Below are 17,956 nucleotides of genomic sequence, written 5' to 3' on the forward strand. Positions count from 1 at the left end.
AAATTAGAAGACTATAAATCTAAGACTTTTACAAGAAAAATGCTTGAAGAATTCCATTAAGACACATTGATATTTGTAACAAAAATCTCTATAAATGTGCTCACCAGATCTTTTGAATCTATGACCTATACTTCGAGACCAACCGATATGATGAATCAGGGGACTGTACATGTGGCACCAGAAGTCGTCACTTTTATCTTCACTTTCCTCATAGACCAACCTCAGCCTCCCTCCAATCACACTCTCCACAATGGCGACCCGGGTCCGACACAGGTGGGTCTTATCAACCACTTCTACTCGCATGGAGGGCTTGAAGGGGTACTGCATGCTTTCTGACACCTTGAGATCAAGACAAGAAATAACCAAGTGTTTGCTTCAATCCAGCAGACATTGACTAAACACCTACTAGATTATGAGGGACTGCAAAGGGACTGGGTACGCCAGGGTGATCAGTAAGACTACCTTGAAGAAACTGATGTCTGGCACATATGTTGATATGAACATTAATTTACTCATTAATTATTAAAGCAAAAAGGATATGGCTAGAAAAGGAGCTAAAGCAGCCACAGACTAAGAATGCTAAGACAATAACTAGACAGTTACTGGTACCCTGAGATTTAAGATCCAAAAAGAACTAGATAATCAACCCACCCAGCCTTCCCTGGTCTGGAAGTCCCTGTCCTCAGAGAGAGCTTACTTTCTACCCAGAGAGATGCAACATGTAAGAAGGATGCCCAGACAGACAGCACAAAAATGTAACAAGGACACACACACACACACACACACACACACGTATGGGTGGGAAATAAGTCCCAAGTGATGGTGCTTCTAGAGCGAGGAGCCCTGGCCTGAGCCTGGAAAAGAGCTAGCAGTTCCAAGAAGTAGAGGTGAGGAAGGAAAGCATTCCAGGCATGGGGGACAACCTATGCAAAAGCCTGGAGAGAACAGACATTGTAGGAACAGCAATTAGGTGAGCTCAACTGAAGTATAAAGGGCATGAAGACATGTAACAAGCCTTCAGTCTGGAAATATATATTAACAACTATTTATGGAAAGACATCAGTATGAACTGCACAAGAAAAGAGCTTGTGAATGGGTTTTAATCTATATTGGTGGAGGAAGTACCTACAAAGATGAAATCTGATTCCAAGTATTAAAAAGGATGTGCATTTCTTTCAAATCATTTTTATGAAAAATGTTTGGTGAATGATAAGATCAGTTCACTGTGGTTTTAAACATATCTATATTAACACAAAGCTTTGGAATAACATCTTGTAAAACGCCAAATGCCTAAATCCAGACAATTAAAAAAAAATTCTAACTTTTTATTGACAGAACCCATGCCCGGGTAATTTTTTACATTATTCCTTGCATTCACTTCTGTTCTGACTTTTCCCCTCTCTCCCTCTATCCCCTCCCCTAGATGGCAGGCAGTCCTATACATGTTAAATATGGCACAGTATATCCTAGATATAATATATGTGTGCAGAACCAAACAGTTCTCTTGTTGCACAGGAAGAACTGGATTCAGAAGGTAAAAATAACCCGGGAAAAGAAACAAAAATGCAAACATCCAGACAATTTTTTTGTGTTTTAGTTAAAAGTGATTTACAGAGACCAGCTTTACCTTTTGAGAGAAGTCAGGAGGAAGTGTTTTGGCACCAGTAAGTCGTTTCACTAGAAAAGCTTTCCAGTTTGTATACTTATGTTGAATGGCTATTGCAAAAAGAAATCATATTTTAACAAGGCATGGAGGAGATGTGGGAAATAAGACATCTTTGTTAAGAAAATAAAAAAGACATGGCCAGTAGAACCATGTATCCCAGGAAATCAGGACTTTAAAATTAACACATATTTGAATGAATTAAAAAATGACTCAAAGCAAAAATCTTGGAAATTAATTTTAAATTAAGATAGAAAAGAAGCAATGTCATTCCTAGAGATATTGCATAAGAGGTAAAAGGGAGATATTCCTTTAAAATATTGTGGGGTCAACAGTTCCATTATTTTACTTACTCCGAGGAGGAACAAGAGGTTTCCCACTGGCTGCACACCAACCAACTGGATGGATATCAGAACCACATATGTTGCACCAAAAGTCCAGACTGGAGTCACTTTCAAACCCTTCATATCTCAAAAGGGCATTATAACCTGAAAGAAATGGAAAGTGTTTAAATGGGAAAACCCCCAAGTATAGCAAAAAGGATTTTTGCCAAGAAAGGTAAAATATATTAATTGGAACAAATTTAAAGAGAAATGCATAAAATGTCTTTTTTTTTTTTTTTGTTTAGAAACATCTTTATCAAATGCTAAGGGAAAAAAAATTGAATTAGAGTACCTATTACTAAGTTTTTGAATCAAATAAGGAATGGCTTCCATTATATTACATGTTAATTTACTCAAAGTTATATTGTAAAGCAATTGCTAGTTTCCTGGATGATTAGATAATCCATTATTTTTATAAATTAAAACGATGAAAACCCAGTCCCCCCAATCCTTGGATGCACAGAGCTGATACTTCATAGTCTGTATTCTGATGTCATGTTCCCCTTAAAGATAGTCTTCTTCACAAGAATGGGAACTCTTAACACACTTTGTACAGTGCTATTTACATAGTAGCCACTTATTCTTGTGGAGATGACAGTATTTATAATTTTTATTGAAGCTTTTTATTTTCAAAACATATGCATGGATAATTTTTCAACATTGACCCTTGCAAAACTTTATATTCCAAATTTTTACTTCCTTTTCCCTACCCCCCCCTCCCTTAGATGGCAGGTAGTCCAACACATATTAAGTATGTTAAAATATATGTTAAATCCAATATATGTATATATATTTATACAGTTATCTTGCTGCACAAGAAAAATCAGATTTAGAAAGAAAAAACTTGAGAAGGAAAACAAAAATGCAAACAACAATAACAGAAAGAGTGAGAATGCTATATTGTGCTCCACACTCAATTCCCACGGTCCTCTCTCCAGCACTGAACGGTTAGAATTAGTTTGAATCATTGTTGAAGAGATCCACGTCCATCAGAACTGATCATCGTATGGTCTTCTTGTTGCCAGGTATAATGATCTGGTTCTACTCACTTCATTCAGCATCAGTTCATGTAAATCTCTCAAGGCCTCTCTGAAACCATACTGCTGACTGTTTCTTACAGAACAATAACATTCCAAAACATTCATATACCACAACTTATTCAGCCATTTTTCAATTGATGGGCATCCACTCAGTTTCCAGTTTCTAGCCATTACAAAGAGGGCTGCCACAAACATTCTTGCACATACAGGTCTCTTTCCCTTCTTTAAGATCTCTTTGGGATATAAGCCCAGTAGTAACACTGCTGGATCAAAGGGTATGCACAGTTTGATAACTTTTTGAGCATAGTTCCAAACTACTCTCCAAAATGGTTGGATTCATTCACAGTTCCACCAACAATTTATCAGTGTCTCAGTTTTCCTATATCCCCTCCAACACTGGTCATTATCTTTTCCCGTTATCTTGGTCAATCTGGTATGTAGTGCTATCTCAGAGTTGGAGATGACAGTCTTTAAGGGGGATATAACATACACAATCAATCAGAACAGACTCCATGAGAACGTTAAGGGAAGTACAAGTACTAACTCTGTGCTCCCAGGGGTTGAGGGAACTGGGTTTACTGAAGGGATTAAGGAAAATTTGGTTGAACAAATGGCATTTGAACAAGACCTTTTAAAGGACAGGTAGGAATTCCATGGGTTGGGCAAATAAGGGGTGAAAAGGAAAGATGAAGAACAGGACAGCTCCAGCAATTTCCTGGAAGAATGAATAATATATAATTTTAACAGCTGTTCTTGGGTCTTAACTGTCTTGATCTTTAACAGATTAACAAGAAGATGCCCTGCATATAAAATGACATTTCTTTATGACCTATCTATAAGAGACTAATATCATTTAGCTTATAAGCACATAACTCTCTGGTCTAGTATATTTTTAACATGTTAGAAAGCCATCTCTCTGCAAGAACTTCAATGGAGGAGAAAACAAGTGACCAATCACATGCAAATGAGATATAGATAGAATATATTGGGTGTCATCTCAGAGAGAAGGCACTTGCATTCAAAGACTGGGAAATGGGATTATAGCTTGAGAAAGTCAGGGAAACCAGAAAGAGGAGCTACGAAGGGAGAGACATCTTCAAGCACGAAAGACAATCAGTGAACATTCCTGGGGTATTTTATGCAAGGGACAGTAAGAAGTAGAGTACAGAGCAAATGGAGAGAAATAACACATAAGAGACTGGAAAGGTAGATGAGTGGGTAGGGAGTAGGGCAGGTTACGAAGGGCTTCAAATGCCAAAACAGAGCATTCATTTTTATCCTGGGGGTAACAAAGCCACCAGAGTTTTCAAAGATCCCTTCGACAGACAGGCGGGGGGAAGGAGGACTGGAGAGGGCAGGGAAACCACTTAATAGATTACTGTTGTCGTCCAGATGTGAGCTGATGAGTATTTGCATCAGGATGGTGGTATAAGCAAGAGAAGTTGTGAAGGTAAAATAGAGGATTTGGTAAATGACTGGATTTTGGAGGCTGGAAAAGGATGAAGAATCTAGGTGATTGGGGGAGTGATGCCCTTGACAATAAGAGGGAAGACAAGAATCAAGCAATCAATTAACAAACATTTATTAAACATCTACCATGTGTCAGGCATGTATCTATGTGTACATTTGTGAATAAATTGTATACGTGGGTATGTGTGTATGTGTGTGTATGTATGTGTGTGTGTATATATATATATACACACACACACACATACATACATACACATAATCTAAAGAGAACTAAGGTGTGTGTGTGTGTGTGTAAATACATATGCATATATATCTAATCTACATATATACACACAATATAAATACAAAAGTAATTAAAGAGAGAATAGTTTGAGGGGGAGGGTCAGGATCATAAAAGTTCTATGGCAGAGACAGCCCTTAGAGAGCTTCTATAAAGTAGTAAGTAAGAGTAAGGAGTAAGTGCATTAAAGATATAGGGGGTCAGTCACAACAAAGGCATGGAAAAAGGTGTATGGTGAGCATAAAAAGGCAATTTAGATGGATTTCAAAGTGTGGGAGGTAGAGTAATATCCATTGAGACTAGATAAGTGAGGGCCAGCTTACAAAGAGCTTTAAAAGCTAAATAGAGAACTTATATTTGATCAGAGGCAATTGGGAGCTAATGGAGTTTGGGGACTCATATGGCCAAATCTGAGCTTCAGAAACACCCCAGTGGAAATGCTTTGTGGGGTAGACTGGGGAAAGGAGAATTGTGGCAGAGAGGTCCCTTAATGTAGATGAGAGGTAATGAAACCTGAGCTAAGGTGTCAGGTCTGGGGGTCCTTGTGGAGATAGAAGTGCTAAGATATGGCAAATGGCTCGACATGTGGGACAAAGGAGTGAAAAGTTCAGATTAACATCAACACTACAGACTAGGAGAATGGTAGAATGGTGATGTCTTTACCAGAAACAGCGAAGTATGGATGAGCGGTTTGGAGGGGAAGGTGAGTCCTTTTGGGACACCGAATTTGAGGGGTCTCTGGGATAGCTAATCTGAACTATCAAATACTAAGCTGATGATGAAAGCATGGAACTCAAAAGACTGCAGCTAAAAGAATAGAACAATGAGCTGTTAGCATAAAGATGATAGTTAAACACAGGGGAACTAACTAAGAAAGAATGTAGATAGATGAGCTCCCAAGACATGGCCTTGGGTCAAAATCAGTTAGGGGGTGTAGTATAAATCACTGGTTCTTGAACTTTTGTTCTCAATATCTTTTTAGACTATTAAAAATTGAGGATTTGTCCAAAGTGTTTTGTGTAGGTTATATTTACTAATATATTACTTAGAAATAAAAACTGATTTTGAATTTGTAGAGCTTCTGAAAGTATTTCAAAGACCTCCATGATTCTCTGGACCACACTTTGAGAACTACTGATGGAGATGGTGATCTGTTCAGCAAAGAAAACTGAGGAGTGGGTCCTAATGTGCAGAAGCAGCAGCAGGAAAGAATAGTGGCATGACAATTCAGAGAGGAGAAAATATCCAGGAGAGATTGGTCAACAATGTCAAATGACGAAAAGTGGTCAAGAAGGGTAAGGACTGAGAAAAGACCATCAGATTTGACAAGTAGGAGATCACTGGTAACTAGAGAGTGATTTCAGTTAACTGGTGAATTGGAAGCCAGACTGCAGAGTGTTGAGAGTAAACAAAGGAAGTGTAAATGGACAGCTTCTTCCAGGTGTTTGGTTGAAAAGGAGATATAGGATGAAAAGTTGAGATAATGGTAGAATCTGGTAAGGATTTTTTCAGGAAAGGGAAATTTGGCAATGAGGGTAGAAGCAATAAATAGAGGAGATGAAAATTTTAGAGAAAAGATGACTGAAGTTACAATCCTTGACAGAAAGAAAAGAGTAAAGATTGGTAGGTGATATAAGTAAAGGGATTTTAAAATGGAGTAGGGATGAAGAGGGAAGATTTCAATTTTCTTAGTAAAGAGGCAAAGTCCTCAAGTTGAGAGAGAAGGGAGAAGGGAGAAGGTTGAAGAAAGATGGTTAAAAGCCTTTCTATTGGGAGTGAAATATGGAATCACTTGCATCTGAATACAAAGATTACCTTGCTGAAAGATGGGTCTGGCTGAGGACAGATAATATACACTCAGTATGGCTGCGTGATTTGCTCCAACTCCATTCAGAATACGGGAATAGGAAAAAGGGGAGAAAATCATGGGAATAATCCAGGGTTGAAAGTTGATGAGGAATAGGGCATGGGACTCAAATGAGAGGACACAATGGAGTTGAATTAGTTTGTAAAAGCAGAAAAGGGAAGTTGGGGCAAGGGCAATGGTTTCAGAAGTCCTAAGGAGCAGAGGACTTAAGGAAATTGAAGAGGGAAAGAACAGGTTTAAGGGGAGACATAGAAAGAGACAGAATGAGAAGTTACACATTACTAGAAGAAAGAGAAATAAAATCTTTTAGGGGTAATAATGAGATCAGGCAGGGGTCACAATTAATGTGTGTAGCAGAGTGACAGTCAGAGGACTGAAGGAGGTTAGGAAACCTGGAGGGCATGGAGTTTGAGAGAGACTCAATAGGAAGGACAAAATGCCTTTACATAAAGGCTGGAGCTGACAAGTAGAGGAAAAATATTAAGCTGGTGTCAGACTTCTTGAGAAAGGGCAGGGAATAAACCAGGAGCTGGCATATGATAATTACCATGACCTGGATTTGGTGGAAAATCTTAATTGGGTTTCAAAGGAGGAGCAGTTGCTGAGTGATGGCAGTAAAGGAAGAAGTTGGAAATGGCAAGAATGTAATGACAGTCCCCTCGAGGACCAGTGTGTGAGGGTGCAGCAGGGTTAGGGAGTCTGATGATTGAAGGGATAGCCAATGGCAGAAGCATCTGGGGAATGCCAGATCTTAAAGGAAGTAAAAAAAAAAAATCTTTCAAAAAAACTTCAAAGTAGATTAAGATCAAAAGATTATGAGAAAAAGAACAATTTGAAACTGCCCCAAAGGCCACAAAACTGGGTATATATCCTTTTGACCCAGCAGTACTATTAGATTTGTATCCTAAAGAAATCGGAAAAAAAAAGGCGGGGGGGGGGGGAAGTCCTATAAGCACAATATTTATAGGAACTATTTTTGGTAAAGAATTGGAAAAAGAGGGAATGCCCTCATTTGGGAAATGGCTGAGTTAAGTTGTGGTATGACTGTGATAGAACACTATTGTGCTATAAGAAATGTTGAGAATGATCTTAGAGAGACCTGGGGAGACTTATATGAACTGATGCAAGGTGAAGTGAGTAGAACTAGACATCACTGTATGTAGTACTAGCAATATTGTAATGATAATTAATTGCGTAAGACTTAGTTACATACATCAATGATTCATAATTCCAAAAGATTCTGAATGAAAAAATGTATTTTACCTCCACAGAATTGATGCACTTTTGAATGCAGATCAAAGCATTTTTTTTCACTTTATTTTTTGTCAACATGGCTAAAATGGAAATTTTTATATGATTTCACATGTATAATGAGTATCATTACTTGCCTTCTCCATGGCTAAGAAAGGAGAAAATATGAAACTCAAAAAAATGAATATTTAAAAAATGTTATGTGACTTTTTTTTGGGGGGGGGATTGGCTAATGGGGAATTTGTTTCACTTGATCACACATATTTGTAACAGGAGTTTTGTTTTTGTTCCTCAATTGAGGAGTAGGAGGCGAAAAGGAGAGAAGGCAGATTTATGTTGACTGAGAAAAAAATAAAAATTCAATTAAAACAAAAGAAATGAATTGCCACATAGGATAATTAGAGGAGTACTGAATTAAGTATTACCAGTAGATCCAGATTAAGATCCGAGTTTTTGCATCTGACAAGATTATTTGTGTGACTTTTAATTTGTACAAGGAAACCTGATTTCTCTGGAGCTTATTTTCTCAACTGTAAGTAGATGATGAAAAATAACTCTCTCACATGTTGAGTTGTACAAGTCTTAAAAAGATCACATGAAGGTGAATTATAATTATAATTATAATTCAATGTGGGAGTAGGAGATTGGGATTATTGTTTCAGTTCTGTCATTTAATAAGAAAATGACTTTGAATAAGTCACTAACTCACACAGTAACAGTTTCCTTATCTAAAAAATTAGGGAGAACTCAAAGGAGAGAATCAAAGGGGCCTGTCTTATTGCAATGTGGGCCCAATTGAATTTGGACAAATTAGGTGTGTGTTGCACCCAGCTGGCACAGCTATGTGGCCTCCTCCAGTTCTGTCCAGCAGCATCTGAGTAGGGAAAGATGTGGAAGGTAGTGAGAATGACTGGGACTAAGATATGGAAGGAGAAAGGAGTGAGGGGCTCAAGAACAAACGACATTGAAGGACTGAAATGGCTACTACAGATCAAGACTGGAAAGGCATGGAAGTCAGAGCAAAGTGTTAAGGGCTAGATGGAGGTAAAATTTAAAATGAGGGGGAAATACAGGTTTTAAGAAGGATGAGATATAGATGGGTATAGTATGATAGTAGGTTATAATTAGCAAAAAGAGTATCAGTTTTAAATGAGTGAGATGCAACTTTTTGGGGTGAAAATCTGTGAGCGGCTATAGTAAAATGGAGTTTAAAAATTCTATAAACCTTTAAAAAGGATATATTATATCACATTTTTAAAAAGTAGGACCAGAATTGTGATTTCATTTGAAAAGATAAATGATGATGAGTAAATTTTTTCTATCAATGCAGAATAGCAAGAATTCTAAGTCTTAAAAGTTACCTCTGACATTGAGGCTAAATGACAGTCCCTCTCAGGTGTGTCAGAGGAAGGCCCTGAGACCCTTCTGACTTAAAATGAAGCTAGCCATTAAAACACACTGCCTTTCTATATCACACATATGCATGTACAAAATTGTAGTCAGCATATATTTAGTTCTACTTTTCCCACCCTGTATTACTTAATGCAAAGAAGTTTTATAATTTCTCTGCATATTTTTATTTGCTTTTTATATGGTGATGTAATACTTCAATATAAATAATGTAGTGGAAGCAGCACTATACTTAAAGGAAGATCAAATGGGTTTAAATATCTGTGTAAACTGAATTAACACGGTGAGTTTACTGACAATAGTGTATTTTTCTTCTTTTTTTTTTTTTTTTTTGGCCATTAAATGTCTGCCATAAATTTTTTTATGAAATAGTATAGAAAGCAATTTCCTTGGGATATACTCCTAATCTTCTTTTCAGTCCTACTCTACTGAATCAATGCCACAGAGAGTAACTGTGATTTCTTAAGTCCCAATTTTCGTAGAGCTTACAAAGATGAAAAAAACAAAATAACGTACAACATACTTTATAGTTGAGTGTTATTAACATTTTCACTGTTACTTTCTTCTCTCTAGTCAACAAGAAATATTAAAATGTTTGCCAATTTTGATATGTAAATGCTCACAATGAAAATGTAAAAATTGATTTTGGGGAACTCCAAAGAGCCTGGCTCCAATACAGCAGTACAAACTCACTAAAGGTCTTCTCTGTTTGGCTTTAAACATTTTTCCAATTGTCTATTTACTTTGTATGATTCAACCTGTGAAATATCTACAACTGATTGATTTTATATATATTAGAGACTGCCTATTTGTTACTTTTATATACATATCAATATCTTTTAATTTCTGTAAGTTATTTTAGCTGTGATTTATTGCAAATTGTCCCAGTTTGACCTTTTACACTGGTTTAAGCATATGGTTTTACTCTGAGAAATTCAATTTGTTGTTTTTATATTACTTTCTAAATATCTCTTCCCTGTTGTCTAGCCCAGTGAGTCATCTCTTGAAACAAAACTTTTTATAAAAATAAGAAAAAAGCAGTAAGGTAAAACTTAGCCAACATATCAGCCAAGACTGACAGAAGAGGTGATATTCCACAACCCCCAACTCCTAACTCTTCTTGCCTTATAACTTTTCTTTATAACTTAGGAACTAAAAAAATTTTTTTATATAAAAGTTGTTCCTCAAAGCATATGACTAATGATGTTTTATTTTCATCGTTTAATTTCAATGAATTCTTTTCCTCATTGCAAAATGTTAACAGGCAAATCATAAATTATAAGCCACCATTTTTGGTGGCCTTGCTTTTTACAGGACATTTTCTGTACAATGGTAGTTGTTTAAGGTTGCCCTAAACCAAAGGTGTCCAATTTTGTACACAATCAAAAGGTGGCTAGGATTTGCATTAACCAATTTATCTCTACAATAATTCAACTGCATGTAATTTTTTATGCCTGACTTCTCAGTTTTTGCTTTCTTCACACATCTTTCCTGTTTAACTTGGTCTACTCCCTTTATACTATGTTTTATTTTAGTTTGGCCACCGAGGATCCAACATATCTGAGTTTCTTTCTAGAAACTCTCTTTGCCTTCATTTCCCATTTTTCCTTTTAGACTTGGGCAATTTTGAAAATTGTAGCTGTAGAAAATATTTTAAAGCTCACAAGGGCAAGTTCCTTGTTGGCCATTTACTCTTCTTCCTTCTTCCCCCTCTTTGCTGCAACTTTTGTTTGCTCATTTTTAAATTCATAAATTATCCTGAGATATTGTTACTGCAATTCATTAAGCAAAAGAAAATAAAAAATTATCCTTAGTCCAGTGTGTCTACTTTGCATTCCTAGTTCCAGATTGGTGGAAAAGGGAGAAGATAGTGCCAAGAATCAGAGTTTTAGATTATAAACCTTAACCTAGATGTTACTACTCTAATTGTGAGATGTTTGTTCAATGGCCAAAAAAGACTTGTTAGAAGAACTGAATGATACTAAACTTCACATTCTCACCATAAACGACAAAACCAAACTGAAGTTAAATGGAAGGATGGCTATTGGATTTTTTTTGGAGAGGAAAATAAAAGTTGGGTTTATCTTACATCCAAACACTAAATGAAAAATAATTTCTTTGGGCATCTTGTATTACATTGCTCTTGATAAAGATAAAGATAAAGATAAAGATAAAGATAAAAAAAAGACCACCATGAGAATAATCTTAAATTGTTCTAATACTAGTTCCAAAGGTTGGGGTAATAGATAAATTCTATAAAAAACTTGGTAAGATATTTCAAGTTAAATACATATTTTAATAATTTAATGAATTCAATGGAAATGTGGGTATGGAGGAAGATGGTGACAAACAATGGAAAAAAAGTTTAGGAGTAAGGAATGGAAGATGCCAAAGGCTTCAATTCTATATAGAAGCCTAATATTTATGTCACATATTTTCTTTGAGAAACGAGCTAGCAGGTACTGAAAATGAAAAGCAACAAAATTTATCACAAAAATGAAACTGAGTATATGTGGGAATCATTCTTCAATATGTGATTTATGTACAGTTAAATCCACAAAAAGATATATTTGAATATAAGAAAAAAGATATAATACATAATTCAGTAAACTTCAATCTAACCTAATTAAATGGGATTCTGAATAGTTTAAAAATAGGAAATGACAGATGAGAGGACAATGACATCTATTATTAGAATAATAACATATAATAATAATAATAATTAGAATAATATTAGAAGTTTAACTGACTTAAATAGTATGACAAGAAAATAAAGAATCTAGAAACTGCCTCAGCTAGTGATCTACTTGCAAAGTTGATCACCTGTAAAATCTAATGAAGGATGATGGAAAATTCTTAATAGAGGATGCATTATTTTCTCATATTAAAGTGAGAAGCAATGGAAGGAAATATAATTCTAAAGAAAGCTTGGAGAAAAACCCATCATATCACAAGGGCATTTAAGGGTGAAACGGGAAGGGTAACATAGATGAAAAATTAAAGAGAGCTCTAAATATCATTATAACAGATTCTTCACCATCAAGCATAGACAAACTACATTTGGACTCTCACAAAATAGTTCTGGGTATATTCCTAGACAAAATTAAAAATGGTACTGAAGAAACAAAAAGACTCAACAAGAAAGCATCTGGACTAGATCAGATACACACATACTCGAGAAGACAGTTTTGAGGCCCTGACGGATTCATTCTCAACATTTGTGAAAAAAGATTACAAAGATGTGGGGGGAAAACCTTGGGTAATATTAACTTAAAAAAAGGCAATCAAGAGAATAATCAAGAAAATTAAGACTCATAAATGATTGCCTTTACAAAAATAGGAGAATCAAGGACACGTGCACTGAAGGGATTCTTCATGATGGAATCAGGGGAGAATAAGCAGGGAAGTCACAAATAATTCTTCACAGTCGGTTGTATCTTTATCATCACAAAATTGACTTGATATATCTGCATGAAAGCATTTGCTTTGGTAGAGGAAAATGCCACCTTAGAGGCTCATTTCCATCAAGGTTGTTTCCCAAGGAGATCTCAAAATCTTAGAAAATACTTGTTCAAGTGGCTCTTTCCAATAAAGATGACTGCCAAAGGCACTTGCCACTTTTAAGTACCTGAAGGATGATGCAAGATAGAGCTCAGGTTGAAGAAATCCTCCACATATTCCTGGTTTGCAGATAAAACTGTGGTGGGTATATCAAGTTCCAGAACATTGCAGAGCTTCCTAGATGAAATTCATAATTACCCAGAAGAGTTTGGTTTATTCAATACTATCCAGACAGGAAAAATCAAGTTGGTGGCTGTCAAAGTCTTAATTTGCAAATGGATAATTTATCAATCATCCATCAGCTACTCATCTAATAGTAAACATATTTGGCCTAGACACTGCAAATGGACAATGAGTGGGGCCTAGAGATAAGTAGGAAGAGGGAAACAGCAGGATGTACTGACTTTAGGAAACTGTACAAGCTTCTTCCCCACACAAAAGGCTATCTTTTTACATCAGTATTTTTCTAGTGATGGTGTATGGTTGGGAGTCATGGGGACAGATATGAAATACTGAGGTTAAGAGTCACCCAAAGGACTACAAAGAGTGAATACAAAAGGATATTAATTAGGCAAAAGTGTGTAAAGTATGTCAGGGAAATATATGACTAGAAAAAATGATGGGATTGGTTAATACATTGAGAGCCAAGTACAAATGATGTACAGCCTACATGCTCCATTCTGAAGAAAATATGAAGAAGGGCCCTGGGAAGGGTGATAGACTCCATGTCAAATTTATGGGAAGTTATCGTCAAGAATTGTACAGAAGGCAGCAAAATAACTGTTTGGATATATATACATACATTGTTTTTAACTTATACTTTAACATATTTAACATGTACTGGTCAACCTGCCATCTGGGGGAAGGGACGGGGGGAAGGAGGGGAAAAGTTGGAACAAAAGGTTTTGCAATTGTCGATGTAAAAAATTACTCATGCATTTATCTTGTAAATAAAAAGCTATTTAAAAAAAGATAAAAAAAAATTGTACAGAATGGAAAGGCATGGGTGGACTATGGTCTGTGTAGCAGAAGGAAATATGTCCATGAATATCTGACCTTCATTGGTATACTGTATATTACTGTTATTGTTACTATGTGTAAACTGCCATGTAGTGTCTCTGGCAATTCACTCAATCTCTTAGGGCTTAGATTATAAATTTCAGAGCAAGTATGACTGCATTGGTAGGTGTTTCCTCCCTGCAAAGTGTCTATGTTAATGAAATCAGATGTCAAGGCAAAAACTATACTACTTGTTTTTTTCAGCACTATGTTGAATGTGAATAGTCTTAAGGCCAGTTTATTCTAATGCTTTTGTTTTTTATTAGAGTAAAATGGGAGTTCAGAAAAGCTATGAAACTTTTCTGAGGTTGGGTTAAATGTCCTCAGGTTCCAAATTTAGTACTCTTTCAACCCCACCCTGGATAATCACCATTCACTCTTTCTTTTCTGTTATAGCTTTGGCAGATAAGATGTTTTTCTTGCCACCACTAATTCTTCTAGTCTTGTCCTTAAACTTATAACTGCTTGTCTCTTCCAGGAGCTTGACCTTCTGAAAATTAGGCATATCAATTTTCCGTATCCATTTTTTTCCTCCTTTCTTACAAAAATGCCCAGATATATATTAATCAATAAGTACTTATTAAATAGTTATTGTGTATCAGGAAGCACATTAAACACTGGAGACATGAAGAAAAGGTAAAAACAATCCTTGCCCTCAAGGAGCTTACCTTCTATTAGGGTTGGGGAGGAGAGATGACATGTATATAAGCAGGTGTATAAAAGATAAGAGGAGATGAAAAGTAACTCTAATGTGGAAGGAAGCTGGGGGTATAAGTAAAGGCCTCTTCCAGTATATAGAATTTGAGCTGAAACTTGGAAGTCAGGGATTCTCATCAAAGATGGAAGTGAAAAGGAAGAATATTTGAATGCTGGGGACAAACATGCTTAACAAACAAACAAACAAAAAAGCAAAAACCTTGAATAAGCTTCTTAAGCAATCATCTTATAGCTATCCTCCTCTTCACATCTAAACTCCTAAGTTTGTTGTCTTCATCTTTTCACATCCCACTTCTCAATCGCTTTCACTCTGACCTTTCATCCCCATGACTGAAGTTTTAACAATTTAAGGTCATCCATGATAGTTTTATTGTCAAATTCTGTGGTCTTTTCTCAGGTCTCTCCTTAACTTCCCTACAGCAGTTGACCCTGCTGATCATCTGCTGAGGATTCTTCCCAACCTGGTTTTGGTAACACTGCTCACGGTTCTCTTCCTACATATTTGATTTCCTTTTAGAGGATCAACATCTGCGTCTTGCCCTCTACATATGCATGGTTCTATTCTAGGCCCTCTCCTCTTCTCTCTTTATAGTCTATCTTGTTAGAATTATCAATTCCCATAGACTCCACTATAACTCCATATATAACTCTTATGCAAAGATTCTCAAATCTATACACTCAGCTTTCATCTCTCTCCCAAACTCTAGTCCTTTATCACCAACTGTTTTCTAGGAATCCTTATTTTACTCCCAATTTTAAAAGGATGGCTTTAATATTTTTTTGTCAGTAAACTGAATTCCAATATACTATTTAATGACACTATAAAAGTATTTCTATTATCTAAACAGTCATGAGGAGAGGATAAATTTTATCAAATGCTTTTTCAGTGAAAAGATAGCTTTCGTGGAAGATTAATCTAACAGCAGGATAGATTAATCAAGCAGAATGGATTGAAAGAAAAAGCTTGAATAGGAGGACATATCACAATAAACTAGGTATGATGACTCCAACTCAGAATTTCCTCCTTCCTCTGGGCTATTTTATTTTAGTTCTTAGTGTTTGTGTATGGAAATTTAATCGTACACTATTTAATCATTTCATAATAAATTATTTTTTATTGCTGCTACTTTTTAATGGGCAAATCTTATTTCCCATACCAAATTATGATCTTTATTTTATAACAAATCTGTTGGATGATTAGATTTGGGCAGTGACATTTTAAAACCTGTTAGGTTCTCTATGCATAATTGTAACAGTTGTTTATAAAAATAGTCCAAAAAACCCCCTCAAACCCCACAACTAAAACATCATAATTTATAACAAGTCATTTAAAATTTTAAAAAGTCCACAAAAAAATCCCCGCAAACCCTACAACTAAAATATCACATTGAGGAAAGTACTTTATAAACTCAAAAGTACTGTCTAAATGTGAGTTATTACATAGATTTAAAAACTTAAAAAAAATTACACTAAAACATTTAATGGAAGACAGACTTATTGTTCTAATATTTTATTTACATTTTTTTTTAACATTTGAAATATATATTTTATACTTAACATTCACGTCCTATGGTGGGGCAAAAAAAATGATAGTTTTCTACACTGCTCTGCCATCTCCCTCTTTGCCCCAACTTCCATGTGTGTATAATTCAGAGGTTTATATATCCTCTGGAGTTGGAGTCCTTAGTAGTCTCAATGTTCCTTCACTGGTCACAGTAAAGAGATCTGAAATCCAGAGCAAGGTTGGAGAATTGCTCTATTTTCCCATATTTCCATATCATGAGTCCGTGGAAAATTTTGACCTGGAAAAGCAGGGACCTAGGCTAACTGGTTAGCTACAACTAATAGTGGGAGAGCTCCTAATTGTGTACCTATTCAACAGTATGGTACTGCAGTACCAAGAGGGCGATATTAGTGAGAATGATAAGAATGGGACAAATCTGAGAAACACTGGGAAGGAAAAAGTGACAGGACATGTTGACATGGATACTGCTATCATTAACAATCCAAATTATTATATAAAGCAAATAAGCTGCACAAAATTGCTAACATAAATCAGTTTTCATTATTCATTATAACTTCCCAAACCTCCATGTAGCATAAAATTTACAAGCACCTATAAAATAATCTAATTATAGGTATCATTAGCTTTTTTGGTCAATTACTATGAAGGTTTTTTCACCTGCTAATTTCACAATTCCAGCTATCCAGAAGACTTTGGTAGGTAGGCTGCAGTCTGTATTGGGAACTTCCACCCTCACATTTTCTGAGATATCACCCCAGCAGGTCCCCATGGGTGCCTGTCATGTAAAAAGTACCAAATTAGCACCTTATTATTAGCACTCAGCTTGGAATACAATCTTTATTTTTATTAACTGTCACCAACATAAGAAATATGCAAGAAATGACAGACTAATATGTAAAGTTCTCTAAAAATTCAACCTTTTTTTCTTTTTCTTTTTATAGAATTTTTTTATTAGATATTTCTATGTGTTATCTAGCATCAGGATTGAATTCAAGTTTAACAGAATTCAAAGAAGTTAAAATACACAAATGTCAGTTTCAGAATTCAGAATATCATTTTAGCATATAAAGAAAATAATATTTTATAAAAGCAGAATTATAAAACCAGTTGTAGTAGCTTTGACAAGACAGAGCCAATTTAAAATAGTTGTTGTCTTTTGCAATATACCTTTGAATGAATATCATTTTAATTAACAAAGAATAACAAGAAAAAATAATTCAAACTAGCAAACTGCCTTTCATGCATTATGTCATTACTTATGGTATTTGGGGCAATATACTCCAAGTTAGTAAGAGAAGGTAGGTAAGAGAAGATTTGTGAAAGTTCAAGGTATTTTTTCACCTCAGTATAAAATTTTTTTTACTTTTAAGACTAATTCACAAAATAAAGTTTATAAGAATGGGTAAAAGAGAAGGTGGCAGGAAATAAACACTCAAAAGGCACAGGCACAATTTTAGAGATCTATCCTATAGTAAATTATTAGTTTAACCAGTTGATATTGTTTCTCTCATGATTAACATAATAATTTACTGTAAATCTTTATCACTAAAAGAAGAACTTAGAACATTAGAAAATGGCAATCACCAAAAAAACTCAGTGATTTTTGTCTCCATTAGGTGATTAACCAACATAATAAGATGATGGGATTTTTCTAAAATCTTTTACTAATATAGTCTACAACTATTATAATTATTATATTACATATATCCCCTATTACTTTTTAGTCAATT

General features: G+C 35.4%; 1 protein-coding gene across 11 annotated transcripts in view; it reads right to left on the reverse strand.

Annotated features, from left to right (window-relative positions):
• Positions 1 to 17,956, reverse strand: part of MBTD1 (mbt domain containing 1) — a 76,973-nt gene that overhangs the window by 16,266 nt on the left and 42,751 nt on the right. For all 11 annotated transcript variants that reach the window (XM_031966429.1, XM_031966420.1, XM_031966421.1 and 8 more), the window contains 4 exons: positions 16,884 to 17,001; positions 2,017 to 2,151; positions 1,628 to 1,716; positions 105 to 339 (listed from right to left, as the gene is read on the reverse strand). In XM_031966429.1, coding sequence (XP_031822289.1) covers positions 105 to 339; positions 1,628 to 1,716; positions 2,017 to 2,151; positions 16,884 to 17,001 — 577 coding nt within the window. The remainder of the gene's footprint in view (positions 1 to 104; positions 340 to 1,627; positions 1,717 to 2,016; positions 2,152 to 16,883; positions 17,002 to 17,956) is intronic.

This window comes from Sarcophilus harrisii, chromosome 4 (genome assembly GCF_902635505.1).
Source record: "Sarcophilus harrisii chromosome 4, mSarHar1.11, whole genome shotgun sequence".
NCBI lineage: Eukaryota > Metazoa > Chordata > Mammalia > Dasyuromorphia > Dasyuridae > Sarcophilus > Sarcophilus harrisii.